We start from the raw sequence: 17,500 nt of genomic DNA, 5'->3' as shown, positions 1-17,500 counted from the left end.
ATAAAAGCAAAAACAGACTTGGTAAAACACAAGCAAAAAAAAAAAAAAAAAAAAATCGTCTGGTAAGGCACACTGAAACAAAAACACAAGCGAACTTAAAACAGAGCAAATCATGCTAGGAGGAAATAAAAACACGACAGAAACATAGTAAAAATACAAAAAAAAAAAATAATAATAAAAATGTCAAGTCGCCTCCGGACTCCAGAGTTGTGGAAGCGAGAGATCGTGGGTCTGCTCGCAGGGAGGAACGAGGAACGGAGCGATTCCTTACACTCCCAATAGTATTTATACCTTAACCTAACCTCGTGTGTACAGTCTTTCCACTTGAGAAAAGAGGAGGGAGAAATTAGCGTGAACGTAGACGGGAGTGTAAGAGCGAAAGAGAGGACAGGGCGAATAAGGAAGAGGACGAGGGAAAGGAAAGGGGGGGGGGGAGGAGTTGGGCCAGCCATGGTGAGGGGGAGGTGGAAAACTTCACATTCTTTCTAGGAATTTAATTTATATAGAAATCTTTATCATTTATTTCTTGAAACTAAAAAAATCTCGCTGTTGGATCAGCTTTTGTTTACATGTCACAGGATTGGTCAAAGGACCCCAAAGAATCATGTAAGGCGCTCGCTGATTGGCGGAATCTATTTACCAGAGGTACTGTCAAACTATGGTGGTAAAATCCTTAGGCAAAGAACTTTACTTCAATTGCCTAATAGTATATGTGTTATATATATCCCCAAGATACAATTAGGGCCAGTAGGTGGGGTACCCGGCCATAATCCTCTTGATAGGCCTACGTCTTGCGTTGAATTCTTGCAGTTGAATGATACAGGCTGATAAAAAAAGGAGTATATGTATATGTATATATATATATATATATATATATATATATATATATATATATATATATATATATATATATATATATATATATATATATATATATATATATATATATATATCTATATATATGCGTATATATATACGATATATAAACAATATATATGTGTGAATTCTCCGAATAAAACCATTCACATATATGATAGAGAGGGAGGAGGGAGGAGGGAGGAGAGAGGAGAGAGGAGAGAGGAGAGAGGAGAGAGGAGAGAGGAGAGAGGGAGAGGGAGAGGGAGAGAGGGGGAGAGAGAGAGAGAGAGAGAGAGGGGGAGGGAGGGAGAGACTTTTTTACTTTGACGAGTTTATTGAGACAAGTGATTACGTACATCTCAAAAGGATGAGGTAACATAGGTTATCCTCACCCCAAAGTTCCTGTGTCTTTGGGCTCGCATATATTTTACAAAACCTTACAGCTATGTCAACATGTTGAAATATATACAGAACAAAAGACGGGTCAATCACGAGAGAGAGAGAGAGTGGAAAGGAAACAGGGAGAGGGAGGGAGGAGAGAGAGACAGACAAGACAGATAGAGCGTGGAAGAGATAGAGAGAGATGGGGGGAGAGGGTAAGAGGGAAAAAAAAACGTTGTTTAGTTCCATAATGCGAGATAATGTTTTACTACGGATCTAAGGAAACGATTTATGTAAACGAATGTGTTGAAAGTATGACTGCAAAGGGTGTGTGTGTGTGTGTCTTATCTTTCAAGCATGAGAGTGAGAGTTTGGTCATTAGGTTAACCGGGTGACGTTCAAGTCTGCTAACCTCATCTGCTCAAATGGATTTTCGGAAGCAAACGAATTTTGAAAATCAGTGTTTTCTTCTCAACATTTGAGTTCATAGATGGAAAAATAAGTTATTCAAATACGAGGGGTTGGTGGTATTTATGAGTCTAACTGTCAGGGGAATGAACGGTCATGGCTCGCAAATTAGAGTAAATATTCATAATCATATTTATAATCTATATGTATGAAACTATAGATAGATAGATAGATAGATGAGTATACATATATACATATAAATACATATACATGAGTATGTATGTATATATACACACACATGTATATATGTATATATCTCTATATGTATTTATACATATATAAATATATATGTGTATTTATATATGTATATATACGACATGTATCATGTCATCAGTTCTTACTGCCACACGTTTATGTTTAACATAGATAACATAACATACATAGTAATGATATTAAAATTCACGATACCAATAAGGATAATGATGATAATAATAATGATAATAGAATAATGATGAAGACAATAATGATGATGATGATGATTTACCAATGATGAGTGTGATTGTAATCATAAGGGCGTCACCAAGGGCATGAATAAATGGAAAGAAAAGTTACAAATTGACAACCGAGTACCACGTGGTCTCGAATACCCATCTAGTGAATCCAGGTGTTCGCAGAACGCCTGTGACTTCACAGATACCACACTACAGCCCCTCCCCCAAAACGGAAAACGCCAAGCCTCTGGAAATGCCAGCATTTGAAAGAACCATACATAAAAAATAACTAATTATGCATTTAAAACAGATACGATATATGCGATTATTACAGTATCAAAATATAAAATCAAACTAATAAATATACCATAATAAGCATGAAAAGTATAAAAATATAACCTATTAAGTTTATTTGCACCATGGACTAGATAAAAATGAAATCACAGTATAAAGACAAGTATTAAAATATATAAAAATACATAATATGAGGGCACAGAATTGGAAAAGTATCACAGTCAATTTCAGTTGACCAAAATTCACACTTTAGCACTAATTTTTCCTTTCCACGGTTTTACACAACACTTTCGCGTACATCACTTAACACTTGGTCGGCTTCAAGATAATCCACTTCAGCAGCAGGAGTGTAAGGATGTAGCTGGTTAGCGTGGACCCTGACGGCACGATATGGGGGCCGTAGATCCAGGATGTCGTAACTCACAGGGCCCAGTCGTTTTTGTATACAAGGACCAATCCAGCGGTCTCCCAGGGGCCCTCGGTTTCCCTAGACTTTGCATAAAACCAGAGTACCTTCCTCATATGGGCCTGTGCGCATGACTTGGTCATATTGAGTCTTATTTGTTTCTCACATCTTTCGGCTGATCTCAATGGCTATATGACGGGCATCTGCGAGACGGGTCAGCATTAGGTCTGGGTAGACTATCTGTTAGACCCTGCTCAAAGAGTGCCATACGGCCTGTCAGTAGGTACAGCGGTTGATCTCCCACAGCCCAATGAATTGCAGAGTTAAGGGCAAGGCAAACAGTAGGCAGATGAGTGGGCCACTGCGACGGAGCCCGCCGAGACAGTGCAGCTAACGCGTCTTTTACGGTGCAGTTGGTGCACTCCACCACCCCGTTGGACTGGGGGGTGATACGCCACCAAGAAAGTGTTGCACACGCAGGGCCTCTGGGAGTGATCGCCGTTCTGCAGAGGAGAATTCCAGACCATTGTCTGTATGGTGATCCGGCGGCCCAAACAGGGTTACAAAGTGGTCAACAAAACCTTAATACTCTATCTGCACTCTTGTCTCACAATGGGACCAGTTGTAGAAACCTTGTGTGGTGGTCCACAATAGACAGGACATAACGAAAGCCTGTCGCTGATCCTCGCAGGTCCATAAGGTCTGCCGATATCCTTACAAGTGGAGCTTCTGGGAGAGGGTGTCCTTCCATTGGTGCACGATCAGCTACTCCCTTTCGTTGCTGACAGACATCACAGCTGGCCAGTACTTCCTTGCCAAGCAGTGCATATTAGGAAAGTACCACGCAGCTTGCAGATTCTGGATTATCCGGTGAACTCCAGGATGAGTGGCATTCGGAGGGCAGTGCGCATTTCTCAAAGCCCGAGTCTGGAGGTGCTTCGGGACATAAACTTGTCTTACAATTCAGTCAGGGAATGTTCTAAGATAATACAGGACGCCTTCTTCCACCTCGAAACTCGTAAGTGCAGCAGCTTGTTTCTCCCCAGGCAAAGCCTGACATCCTTCCAGGAAATCCAGCAGATCCTCAGACGCGTGATAGCGTAATTGATGCTCCCTCATCTCCGCAGCTGTCATCTGGGTTAGGTCAAGTTCTTCCTCTGGTACTCCTGCCTGTTCTAACGGGCAAGCAGTCTCCACAGGTGGAGGCATCTCTCCTGCAGGTCTTGAAAGTAAATCCGGCACATGGTTGCTAGCTCCAGTTTTGTATTTTAGTACATAGTCGTAGCCGCCAAGCTCGTAGGCATACCTGCTCAAGTGGTTACTCCTTGTACGCCGGGAAAACACCTCTACGAGTGGTTGGTGGTCTGTCCAAACCTCAAATCTTCGACCATAGACATGGATCGAAGTCCCAAGCTGCTTCGACCATGGCCAGAGCTTCTAAATCAATGATGGCATAGCGGGTTTCAGCCTCCTTTAGTGTACGGGACCAGTATGTGATGGCGTGTGGCGCACCCATTGTGTCCCGTTGAAGAAGAGCTCCGCCAAGAGCTTGTGTGCTGGCGTCAGAGTGTACCTCGAAGGGTCTGTCGAAATTCGGGAGGCGTAAAACTGGATTCTTGACCAGAGCTTCCTTCAGGGCTGTAAAGGCCAATTGGGCATCATCTCCCCATTCAAACTTGACCCCTTTCTTGGTGAGGGTAGTCAAGGGCTTGGCCATCTCTGCGAATCCCTGAATATGGAGGCGAAAGAAGCCACAAGTTCCAAGGAACCTGCGGATGTCCTCCGTGTTACGTGGTCTCTTCAGTTCTGAAATGGCTGTGGTCTTCTCCGGATTTGGGCTCACTCCATCAGGACCAACAATAAAACCAAGGAGCTTGACGAACTCGCACTTCTGTAAGTTGAGCTTCATCCCTGCGTCATGTAGAAGGGCAAGTGTTTCACGTAGATGCTGAAGATGGTCAGTGAAACTTGCAGATGCAATCACATCATCATCCAAGTATGCCAGAGTATGCCGTCCCAGCACAGATGCTAAGACAACATTCACTGTCTGCTGAAACGTCGTCGGCGCAGTGGAGAGGCCAAAAGGTAATCGTCAGAACTGTAGGAGTCGGTGGCCATCACTGAATGCAGTCTTCGGGCGATCATCTGGGTGGACCGAGATGGACCACAGTGAACCATGCACGGCTTGCAAGCGCATCCAGCATTTCATCAATGCGGGGGAGAGGGTAAGCGTCCGGAGTTATCACCCTGTTCAGACCGCGACAGTCCACACAAAATCTGTGCGAGCCATCCTTTTTCCATACGAGTACTACTGGCGAGTGCCGTGGACTTGAGGACGGCTCGATAACTCCTTCGGCAAGCATACGGTCACACTCCCTGCGAATAACCTCTTTCATCTTGTGTGGGAGCCTCCACTGTCGCACACAGACTGGGGCGTCTGTCTTGGTGATGATTCGATGCTGTACTCCTGGTACGTCCCCTACAGCATCCTTATCCCCAGTGAACAGTGCCGGGAAATTGCTGAGCACCTCGTATAACTGTCCTCCATGATCTGCCGCAAGGTGTCCAAGATCTACAGGAAACTTGGCTGTCATCGCTTCTAGGGAATTTGAATCCGTGTCTTCGGAGATACAGGTAAGCTCAACGCCTTCATACCGATGCGACTCATCTAAAGCTGGAGTATCTGGGACACCATAAACTCATCCTCCTCGTAGCCAAAGTCTAAACAGCCTGCAGCGCTGTCGAAGCAATCGTCAAAGTATTCCCCACCATCCAGGAACTCTTCCTCCTCTGGGGGTCCTTCGAACTCCACATCTGGAGCGGCCGTGGCTATTTCGGGCCCTGCAGGAAGCTTACAGTCAGGGGCGATGGAGGTAGTGGAGGTGTCCGGAGGCTCACAAATCACCTCCTCTGGATCAAGAAATGAGGTGTATCCTAGCACTGTGACCGGACGCACCTTGCGTGGCTTTGGGTGCGGGTTAACCCACACGCTGGAATGACGGCCACAGACTGTCACAAGGGTGCGAAAAACAGTAAGTCGGTCAGTGCCTGCTTCAATGACAGCGAGACGAGTGTCATCTGGAGAATTACGGGTGACGGTGGCTGCAACGAACTTTCCCGATCTTGCTTCAACCACAGTCTCTTCAGCAACGTGAACTGGCGATACTGCTACTGGTGACAGGGACTGTGACAGAGCCAATGTCCCGAGTGACTCAGATGGCTTGTCACTCACATGACAGGTGGGCACATCATGTCCTCTAGACTTTCCTTTGGTGAACGTTACATTATGCCGAAACCCATCAAGCTCGACATAGTTGCTTCCAGGACCATTGTCTAAGACCAGGCAGACTGGAAAGCGATGCAGGAGGTCCATGCCCAGAAGCACGGAACCTGAGAAGTGGAAGCCTTCAACAACACATGTGCGATGAATAATGTTTAAATTGGGATGGACGGTAAACTTGAGATCCACTTCTGCTAACACTAGGGTCATTTTCCCTACAACACCCTGTACCGCTCTTGAGCTAGTGTGTGGCTGGCACTCTGGCAGGTGCATGACAGCTTCTCTCTTGACTGATGTAATATTGGAACCGGTATCCAGGAAGCACGAGATCAGTTTACCTTCCGCCTCGAGGACAATGAGAGGCCGTCCTGTGTGCCTCTGCTTCAAGTTTTTGTTCGGCTCCCCGGGTTGTTGCATAGCCGTCTGCGGACTGGGAGTCTGCGCCCGAGCGGCGTTGACTAAAGGGACAGGTGGCTTTTAGATGTCCCATCTCGCCACATTGATAACAACGTCCTCTACTTGCTCTGCAGTCTCTGGTCTGATGGCCTTCAATTCAGTGGTAGTTGCACCAGGGGCACTGTTCATTTTCTTCTTGGTGGAGACCGTCTGCGGGGTGACCTAGGAGTGGACAGTCGAATTGGCTGTGGGTAAGTCTGGCCTTGTGTGGGATGTAGCCCCACAGACTGGAGCTGCTTGTGGTAGTGCATCTACGTAGTACTCCAGACCTGGAGTACCTCCGTCTGAATACTGCCCCGGGTTGCGCAGTCCCAGAGCCATGCAGCCATGGTCGTCGCACACGCACAAACACTTTCGTCATTATGAACAGAAACTGTGACACCCATTTTCTTTGGGACCGAGTTTAAAGTGGAATTAGATAAGATTGAGGAGATAATTGAAATGGAGGAAGAAGAAGGCGATGATATCGATGCTTTCCAGGATGACATCGTGAGTTCTATTAATTTTTTTACCCTGATAATGATAATAATGATAATCATGATAATAACAATATATATGATGAGAATTATGAACAATAATCAACGTTAATGGGAGCAATAATAATGATAACACTATCATTATTATTGCGTGGGCGTGGGCGCGTGCATAGCAGGCAAGGCGTTCCGATGCCTGCCTGCCTGAGACGGGGCTGGATCCTCGTAAACCGGACTCCGATTCGCCCGACACTTGCGAAGAAGCAATGACTGAGGGCGATCCTGAAAACCCGTGTACAAGATCCCAAGGAGGATAACCAGCAAGGGCATGCCAGCCTCGTTGAACCAGGGGCAAAGCCCAAGATTCGGCGCTTGCCCATGTCTGAGCCCGAGGGAAAAAACGAGCAGGCAACATTCTCAACCTGAAACCAGAGCTCAAGATCCTAAGGAGGAAAACTTGGAAGACCAGCCCACCCTCGTGGACGAGAAATCAGGGGCCAAGCCCAAGATTCGGCTTGAGGGAAAAAATGAGCAGGCAACATTCATGGCAAAGGACTTAGTTCCTGTAAGTAGTTTTGAGTAGTTTATTTATGTACTTTTTTTCTATGGACAGAACCCAGAACCTGTGACAACCAATTTCTTTGTGGAATTAGAAGGGGTCGAGGAGATCATTGAAACGGAGGAGGCAGAAGAAGAAGGCGATGCCTTCCAGAATGATTACATCGTGAGTTCTATTAATTTTTTTACCCTGATGATAATGACAATAATGATAATGATGAAAATAACAATATTTATGATGAGAATTATGAACAATAATCAACGTTAATGGGAGCAATAATAATGATAACACTATCATTATTATTGCGTGGGCGTGGGCGCGTGCATAGCAGGCAAGGCGTTCCGATGCCTGCCTGCCTGAGACGGGGCTGGATCCTCGTAAACCGGACTCCGATTCGCCCGACACTTGCGAAGAAGCAATGACTGAGGGCGATCCTGAAAACCCGTGTACAAGATCCCAAGGAGGATAACCAGCAAGGGCATGCCAGCCTCGTTGAACCAGGGGCAAAGCCCATGTCTGAGCCCGAGGGAAAAAACGAGCAGGCAACATTCTCAACCTGAAACCAGAGCTCAAGATCCTAAGGAAGAAAACTTGGAAGACCAGCCAACCCTCATGGACGAGAAATCAGGGGCCAAGCCCAAGATTCGGCGCTTGCCCATGTCTGAGCCCGAGGGAAAAAACGAGCAGGCAACATTCTCAACCTGAAACCAGAGCTCAAGATCCTAAGGAGGAAAACCTGGAAGACCAGCCCACCCTCGTGGACGAGAAATCAGGGGCCAAGCCCAAGATTCGGCTTGAGGGAAAAAATGAGCAGGCAACATTCATGGCAAAGGACTTAGTTCCTGTAAGTAGTTTTGAGTAGTTTATTTATGTACTTTTTTTCTATGGACAGAACCCAGAACCTGTGACAACCAATTTCTTTGTGGAATTAGAAGGGGTCGAGATCATTGAAACGGAGGAGGCAGAAGAAGAAGGCGATGCCTTCCAGAATGATTACATCGTGAGTTCTATTAATTTTTTTACCCTGATGATAATGACAATAATGATAATGATGAAAATAACAATATTTATGATGAGAATTATGAACAATAATCAACGTTAATGGGAGCAATAATAATGATAACACTATCATTATTATTGCGTGGGCGTGGGCGCGTGCATAGCAGGCAAGGCGTTCCGATGCCTGCCTGCCTGAGACGGGGCTGGATCCTCGTAAACCGGACTCCGATTCGCCCGACACTTGCGAAGAAGCAATGACTGAGGGCGATCCTGAAAACCCGTGTACAAGATCCCAAGGAGGATAACCAGCAAGGGCATGCCAGCCTCGTTGAACCAGGGGCAAAGCCCATGTCTGAGCCCGAAGGAAAAAACGAGCAGGCAACATTCTCAACCTGAAACCAGAGCTCAAGATCCTAAGGAGGAAAACTTGGAAGACCAGCCAACCCTCATGGACGAGAAATCAGGGGCCAAGCCCAAGATTCGGCGCTTGCCCATGTCTGAGCCCGAGGGAAAAAACGAGCAGGCAACATTCTCAACCTGAAACCAGAGCTCAAGATCCTAAGGAGGAAAACCTGGAAGACCAGCCCACCCTCGTGGACGAGAAATCAGGGGCCAAGCCCAAGATTCGGCTTGAGGGAAAAAATGAGCAGGCAACATTCATGGCAAAGGACTTAGTTCCTGTAAGTAGTTTTGAGTAGTTTATTTATGTACTTTTTTTCTATGGACAGAACCCAGAACCTGTGACAACCAATTTCTTTGTGGAATTAGAAGGGGTCGAGGAGATCATTGAAACGGAGGAGGCAGAAGAAGAAGGCGATGCCTTCCAGAATGATTACATCGTGAGTTCTATTAATTTTTTTACCCTGATGATAATGACAATAATGATAATGATGAAAATAACAATATTTATGATGAGAATTATGAACAATAATCAACGTTAATGGGAGCAATAATAATGATAACACTATCATTATTATTGCGTGGGCGTGGGCGCGTGTTGCAGAGCGGGCAAGGCGTTCCGATGCCTGCCTGCCGGAGACGGGGCTGAGAGGGAACTAATTATCACTATTTTATCTTATTTTTCCTCGTCTTCGTCGTTCCTGATATTGGTATATCCAGTCCCCACCGAAGACCCGGAAAAAGAAGAAGGGGAAGAAAGGCCACAGCGGGGTGTGTTAATTAAGATATTTTTTGGCATATATCTGTATATGTGAAATCAGATACACACTTACATATGCACACGCACACACTTTCGTCATTATGAACAGAAACTACAATGTTCTTGTTTTTTTCTCTCTTGTTTTCAGGATTTGTATAAGTTCGACAGGGATGGGCCTTATTGGCCCTTAAAGTAGGTGCTGAAATATGGAGGACGTGGGAGGAAGGTCCAGTGCTCCTCCTACAAAGCACCACTTTCCTGACGACCCCAACAAAAAAATCCTTCCTTATAATAATAAATGTTGTACTGAAAACCTGTGTTTATTTAGCCTAACAAGAATTTTCAATATGGAAAACTAGATCACCAAATGCACTTTACAATAACATTGATACTGATGATGTTACTTAAACAACCACTAACAAAAGATCTTAAAGAAAAGATGAAAGATAATAAGACTAAATATATTATGTGATCAAAAGTTGAACATAAAAAAAAAAAACTGTTACTTAAACAACCACTAACAAAAGATCTTAAAGAAAAGATGAAAGGAAATAAGACTAAATATATTATGTGATCAAAAGTTGAACATAAAAAAAAAAAAAAAAATGTTTTGTAAATGATTTTACAAATGGGCAGCAAATAGAAAAATGCTACTTTAATAAATAAAAAATAAAAAAATGACCAATGCCTTACAAGAGTCCTTGCAAAACACAAAAGGAGAAAACATTTTCACAAGGATAAGGATAAGCCAGATTTGCGAAGCAGTTGCTACGCCAGGCTTGTATGCAGTGACGCGAGCCCACCTGTGCCAGCGTGTGCTGACTCCTGAGAGAATGTGCCAATGAGTGTTGGTATTGTTGGATAAAGACGCAACCACACGTAGCGAAAAAACAAACCTTTGGGCATGACGTAGCTTTAATTATGACGGAACCCATAAAAGCTCTTTTCTTCTGGAAACGAAAAATAACCGAGATATATTATTTTGAAAATAATTAAAAACGATTAACGGGAGAGATGATTCCACCGTCTTGACAAACATCTGACTGAAAAAATATCGGTTCTGCGCATGCGCCAACCTCCCCCGCGGAAATACAAAAAAGTATCGATAGACGGCAATACTGTCACGTGATAATAATAACACCAATAGGGAAACAATAGGTCTAACCGACAAAATGATCGACCAATCACAGACAATTGAACGTAGAGTCTGGGGCCTTGCTTCAATTTCAAAATCAGTTTCGAAATGGCTACTCTGTGTGAAAGATGTAGATATACTCCGTGGGAGTTTATTAAGGTCTTTTACAAAGATAACGCTGCGTCTCTGAAACTATTACGTGACCACGGTGTTTTGCCAACGGAAGTGGAGTGTAAAAACTGTGAACTACCCTGTACCTTCCGTTCAGAGAAGTCAAGGTGGTATTGTGGCCGTTGGAGGAAAATTCCCAAGACCAAGAAAAGGAAGCAGTGCAGCTTCACCGTCAGTGATTACAAGGGCACCTTCCTCCAAGGAGTTCACCTGCAACCGTGGGAGGTAGTGTGCTTCATCAATCACTGGCTGCAGAAGCACTGGGACCACCACGGGATTTTTGAGAATCTTGGCTGGGCCCAGAAGACAAGCGTTGATTGGCGAAGCTTCTGTTCTGAAGTAACAGAAAACTGGCTAGCAAACCAGGAGCCAATCGGAGGCGAAGGTGTCGTCGTAGAAATTGACGAATCTTGCTTTGGGAAAAGCAAGTACGGCAGAGGACGCCAACTGAGCAACATTTGGGTGTTTGGGGGCATAGAGAGGGAGGAAAAGAAGAGCTTCCTCATTCCCCTCGTTCCTCCTCTCACTCCGAACAGGAGCAAGGAGACGTTGGTTCCCCTTATCAAAAAGTACATTCTCCCGGGCTCCGTCATCTGCAGTGACGGCTGGGGAGCGTACCTTGGCCTAAACAAAGAGGGATATACCCATCGGGTAATAAACCACTCCGTGGAGTTCGTGGATCCCGGGGATCGGGACATCCACACTCAGAACATCGAAAGACTCTGGCGTGACGTCAAGGAGTGGACGAAGCGGCCTGGCAATCGGCCCGAATATTACCCTCAATATCTGTCGAGGTATATCTTCGTCAAAAACAACTATTTCTACCGACACCACGCCTTCCTAGAAGAGGTCGCTCGGTTGTACCCTCCGCAGTCCGAGCGAGAGGACGTCGTCGCTCGTGCGCCGCTACCCGACTCCGACTCGGAAGAATATGACCCTGACGAGCCACAACCCGGCCCGTCACACGCCTCCAATTAAGGTAAGAAGTGGTAACATTCGGAGAGGATAGTCCGTTGCCACGAAGTGGCTTGAGAAAAGGGGGGTCCAGGGGGGGCGAAGCCCCCCCTTGGCTAGGGCAGACCCAAAATCGGTGAGTTCCGTGATCGGTGGTTGACATCCGTCTTGAAAATTTACCGGCCACGCAGTGGCCTTAAAAGTGGGGGGGGTCCAGGGGGGGCGAAGCCCCCCCTTGGCTAGGGCAAACCTAAAAACTAGGTCAGGTTAGGTTAGGTTTATGGGTTGGGTTTTGATTATGCAAAAGAAAAACCTTTAAATTTCGCGCCAGAAATCGTTTATCTCCGTACCGACGGTGGCGCGCGTGTGGGTAGGGAGGGGGGGGGGTGTAACTCAGCAACGAAAGGTTTCCGATGGAAATAAGTAGCGAAACTGTACAAAACAGAACGAAAACTACCAGAAAAAATATCGTGTCGTGCCTAGAGGTTTGGTTGCGTCTTTATCCAAATTTACCGTTGACTCGATCTGAGCTTGGTCCTTACCCAACGCAGTGCCCGGTTACATCAGTAACCGCCAGGTGACAATGGAACCTCAGGAGCTTGGGCGGGGCTCGATCTGCCGACCACGGGGATGTGCCTAGAGGTTTGGTTGCGTCTTTATCCAAATTTACCGTTGACTCGATCTGAGCTTGGTCCTTACCCAACGCAGTGCCCGGCTACATCAGTAACCGCCAGGTGACAATGGAACCTCAGGAGCTTGGGCGGGGCTCGATCTGCCGACCACGGGGATGTGAAGTCGACACGCTACCAATGAGCTAACCAGACGGCCATTTACACAAGTTAAGATTCAATGTCAAGGTGATGTAACAAACAAGAAGAAATGATTATGCATCACAAATCACTAAAATATGCTAAACTGCTGAAATCTAAACGGGTTAAGTATTAACAGTTCAATAGTATTAATGACCAGTAAGCAAAAAGTGCAAGAACTCTTTGGACCTCATCAAAATTCTAATATCTCATTAAATTCACCAACTTTAAATTGTTCAGAAATTATGAAATAAGCATGAAAATCACAACAACTTCAGAATTTATAAATCAAATTAAGGCTACTTTAAGCTTTGAATTTGAAATCAAACTCCACACAAACAAAAATGGCGGACACCACGACAAAGGAGGCATGGACAGAGTGGTTAAAAATCTTTCGTACCCACACGCTCGCCACCACAAATCTCTAGTAGTTTAGTGCAGACGACGCTGACACTCACCCTACTACAGGAGTCGTCGATATCCCTCAGCTGCGAGGAGTTAAGCCTGGGCATGGGGGTGCCGTCAAGAGTACTGAACTTTTACTTCTCACTTCTAAGCTAGGTTATGGATTTCAATGATCATCAAGGTTCTATATATATGAAATATCTCATGAATATTCGTTTACTGAATCAAGGCAAACTACTACAAATAATCACAGGATCAAGGCAGACTTACACAACATTAAACCTTACTGGCAGAAATATCACAATCAGGAAAATCCAAAAAAAAGTCCTAAACGAGAACCCAGCCTTCACTCCTCGAGAGATAACGCGACTAAACGGCCGGCAGGTCCTCAACTCCCAGGATGGCGTGGGGTTGCCATATACCCAATATTGTATGGGGTTTTCATATTCGAGACGTGAGCTCTTCGAGTCAAAATACCAGTGCATTTCCCAAGAGGATGGGGCGTTTGTATGATATTAAAGAAAATACTGAAGGGCGTCACCAAGGGCATCAATAAATGGAAAGAAAAGGTACAAATTGACAACCGAGTACCACGTGGTCTCCAATACCCATCTAGTGAATCCAGGAGGCGTTCGCAGAACGCTTGTGACGTCACAGATACCACATTACAGCCGTTATGATACAATAATCAACGTTAATGGGAGCAATAATAATGATAACACTATCAATGGATTGCTTTCGCCTGATGAGGAACTTTCTTTAAAAGTTCGAAACGTCGCAAGTTTTTCCTTTCATTTAGTGGCAGCGTTTTTAAATATATATTTATGTATATAAACTTCTTCCACGTGGAGTAGGTTGCCATAGTAACGCGAATTCTCTCTCCTCATTGGTAGCAGCCCAGCCAATTAGAGAGCGCGCTGCTTTCAAACCTCGGCGTTCGCGCAGCGTCAGGCAAAACTCCGCGCAACGTGTCACCGGTTCCACAGACTACCATTGACTTTGCTAATGCGCGTTGAAAGCTCCTCGTGTAAACAGGCCCTAAGTTCCGCAGGGATGGGACTTATTCGCCCTTGAAATAGGCTCGATTCTAGAACCATCATGGAGGACGTGGAAGGAAGGACTAGTGTTCCTACACGAAGTATTATACTGAAAAGTTTCACTTCCCTGACGACCCACAATCCTCCACGTCGCACTCGAACAGACCACTACACCTTGGACGCGGCACTTTGCCTTCATAAACACACACCCTTGGTAACACAAGCACATACCACGTTAATGGGAGCAATAATAATGATAACACTATCATTATTATTGCGTGGGCGTGGGCGTGGGCGCGTGTTGCAGAGCGGGCAAGGCGTTCCGATGCCTGCCTGCCGGAGACGGGGCTGAGAGGGAACTGATTATCATTATTTTATTTCATTTTTCCTCGTCTTCGTCGTTCCTGATATTGGTATATCCAGTCCCCACCGAAGACTCGCAAGATGGGGAAGAAGAAAGGCCATAGCGGTGTGTGTTGAATTAAGATAGTTTTTGGTATATATCTGTATACGTGAAATCAGACACACACTGACATATGCACACGCACATGCACACACATACACTTTCGTCATTATGAACACAAACTATAATTCTCTCGTTTTCAGTCAGAAGATTTATGTGTGTCTCAAGATGTAGTAATTCTTTATTGGAGGTTGATCAGTGCCTGTAATGAAGATTCTCTTTTTTTCTTGATCATATATGGGGTCAGTTAACCTGGATGTAATAAGCAGCGTTTTTTAGGCTCTGTTTTCGTTTTCTTTTCCTCATACTCCTTCCATATTCCTTTTCAATGATCTAAACTCTTCTTGCTATATTCCCTTTTCCCTTTTCCACCTTTAGTTATCAATTTCTCTCTGTAACTTGGTCTATTTTCTATCCTTTCACTTGCTTCCGTCTTTCCTGTTTACACTCCATTGACCGAGTTTGATTTTTTTTTTCTTTTTTTTTTCAGATGGATCCTCGTAAACTGGACTCCGATTCGCCCGACACTCGCGAAGAAGCAATGACTGAGGGCGATCCTGAAAACCCGTGTGCAAGATCCCAAGGAGGATAACCAGCAAGGGCATGCCAGCCTCGTTGAACCAGGGGCAAAGCCCAAGATTCGGCTCTAGCCCATGTCTGAGCCCGAGGGAAAAAACGAGCAGGCAACATTCTCAACCTGAAACCAGAGCTCAAGATCCTAACGGAGGAAGACCTGGAAGACCAGCCCACCCTCGTGGACGAGAAAGCAGGAGCCAAGCCCAAGATTCGGCTTGAGGGAAGAGATGAGCAGGCAACATTCGTGGCAAAGGACTTAGTTCCTGTAAGTAGTTTTGAGTTACATATATATGATATATATAAATTCATACATAGATGTGTGTGTATTTTTCTCTTTCTTTCTTTCTTTCTTTTCTTCTTTTATTTTTGTGCATTTTGTTCTGCTATATATATTGTTTATTTATGTACTTTTTTTCTATGGACAGAACCCAGAACCTGTGACACCCATTTTCTTTGGGACCGAGTATAAAGTGGAATTAGATTAGATTGAGGAGATCATTGAAACGGAGGAGGAAGAAGGCGATGATATCGATGCTTTCCAGGATGATATCGTGAGTTCTATTAATTTTTTTACCCTGATGATAATGATAATAATGATAATGATGATAATAACAATATTTATGATGAGAATTATGAACAATAATCAACGTTAATGGGAGCAATAATAATGATAACACTATCATTATTATTGCGTGGGCGTGGGCGCGTGTTGCAGAGCGGGCAAGGCGTTCCGATGCCTGCCTGCCGGAGACGGGGCTGAGAGGGAACTAATTATCATTATTTTATCTTATTTTTCCTCGTCTTCGTCGTTCCTGATATTGGTATATCCAGTCCCCACCGAAGACACGGAAGAAGGGGAAGAAAGGCCGCAGCGGGGTGTGTTAAATTAATATATTTTTTGACATATATCTGTATATGTGAAATCAGATACACACTTACATATGCACACGCACACACACACACACACACACACATACACACACACTTTCGTCATTATGAACAGAAATTATAATGTTCTTGTTTTTTTCTCTCTTGTTTTCAGGATTTGTATAAGTTCGACAGGGATGGGCCTTATTGGCCCTTAAAGTAGGTGCTGAAATATGGAGGACGTGGGAGGAAGGTCCAGTGCTCCTCCTACAAAGCACCACTTTCCTGACGACCCCAACAAAAAAATCCTTCCTTATAATAATAAATGTTGTACTGAAAACCTGTGTTTATTTAGCCTAACAAGAATTTTCAATATGGAAAACTAGATCACCAAATGCACTTTACAATTACATTGATACTGATGATGTTACCTAAACAACCACCAACAAAAGATCTTAGAGAAAAGATGAAAGGAAATAAAAGACTAAATATATATGTGATCGAAAGCTGAACTTAAAAAAAAAAAAACGAATATGATATTACAAATGGGCAGCAAATAGAAAAACGCTACTTTAATAAATAAAAAAAAAAAAATGACCAATACCTTACAAGAGTCCTTGCAAAACACAAAAGGAGAAAACATTTACACAAGTTAAGATTCAATGTCAAGGTGATGTAACAAACAAGAAGAAATCACGAACACAACACATTTTCTCTAGATTTCTCTCATACACATCCAAATTATTACTACACACTAACAAAGGTGAAAATCTACAACCCTACATCTTGAGAAGGACAAAGGTTTTCCTGCAAAAATGAAAATTTATAAATATAAAGGGAGAGAATAATAAAGAAAAAGATAATCCAAGAATGATAGTCAAAGAGAGAAGAAGAAGGAGGAGGAATAGACACCAGTAATCACAGTTTTAACACCAAGGTACGAACATGAGCCAATCATTCTGTATAATGAATATTACAATGTGGAATTTATCAACAGGTCTTTCATTTTATACGAATAACTGCTATGTTCCTATGTAGTTTGATAAATAGGACCCCAAATATAGACTGAAAGATCAGCACCAACTTTTAACTTTGTAGATTGTAGTGTGTTTTATTAAGATTTATTAGAAACTTGTAGTAATATGTGTTAGATAGCCAACAGTTCTACTTCTAACCCAAGTTTAGCGAGAGACTACTAGCTAATGGAAAGTTAGGGATAACAAAAGTAATACATATCATAAAGGCATCTTTTTTCAAATACTTGAAAGCTAAACGATATAGTATTACTTTCTCCTTCCTTCTTTTGTAAGATTTTAGAT

The 17,500-nt window shown here is 44.0% G+C and overlaps 3 protein-coding genes and 1 long non-coding RNA gene across 4 annotated transcripts; 3 read left to right on the top strand and 1 right to left on the bottom strand.

The window, feature by feature from the left end:
- The first annotated feature begins 7,227 nt into the window (after positions 1-7,227).
- Positions 7,228-8,010, top strand: LOC122267131 (uncharacterized). Its single transcript, XM_086534754.1, has 2 exons — positions 7,228-7,612; positions 7,661-8,010. Exons 1-2 carry the CDS (start codon positions 7,376-7,378, stop codon positions 7,871-7,873), a joined length of 450 nt encoding a protein of 149 aa, XP_086390880.1. The 5' UTR covers positions 7,228-7,375; the 3' UTR covers positions 7,874-8,010.
- A 2,608-nt stretch (positions 8,011-10,618) lies between these two features.
- On the top strand, positions 10,619-12,148 carry LOC147466713 (uncharacterized). Its single transcript, XM_086534752.1, has one exon. It carries the CDS (start codon positions 11,008-11,010, stop codon positions 12,046-12,048), a length of 1,041 nt encoding a protein of 346 aa, XP_086390878.1. The 5' UTR covers positions 10,619-11,007; the 3' UTR covers positions 12,049-12,148.
- Positions 12,149-13,073: 925 nt separating this feature from the next.
- Positions 13,074-13,723, bottom strand: LOC122267125 (uncharacterized). Its single transcript, XM_086534781.1, has 2 exons — positions 13,509-13,723; positions 13,074-13,337 (listed from the first exon to the last, which is right to left on the bottom strand). Exons 1-2 carry the CDS (start codon positions 13,721-13,723, stop codon positions 13,217-13,219), a joined length of 336 nt encoding a protein of 111 aa, XP_086390907.1. The 3' UTR covers positions 13,074-13,216.
- Positions 13,724-16,059: 2,336 nt separating this feature from the next.
- Positions 16,060-16,521, top strand: LOC122244410 (uncharacterized). The gene is made up of 2 exons (XR_015190784.1): positions 16,060-16,190; positions 16,357-16,521. It is a non-coding gene; the product is annotated as an uncharacterized LOC122244410 (long non-coding RNA).
- Positions 16,522-17,500: the final 979 nt, after the last annotated feature.

The sequence above is a fragment of the Penaeus japonicus genome, unplaced genomic scaffold (genome assembly GCF_977035675.1).
Source record: "Penaeus japonicus unplaced genomic scaffold, GWHDUDI00000001_assembly GWHDUDI00000042, whole genome shotgun sequence".
NCBI classification, from domain to species: Eukaryota; Metazoa; Arthropoda; class Malacostraca; order Decapoda; family Penaeidae; genus Penaeus; species Penaeus japonicus.
This window is presented reverse-complemented; position numbering and strand designations above follow the sequence as displayed.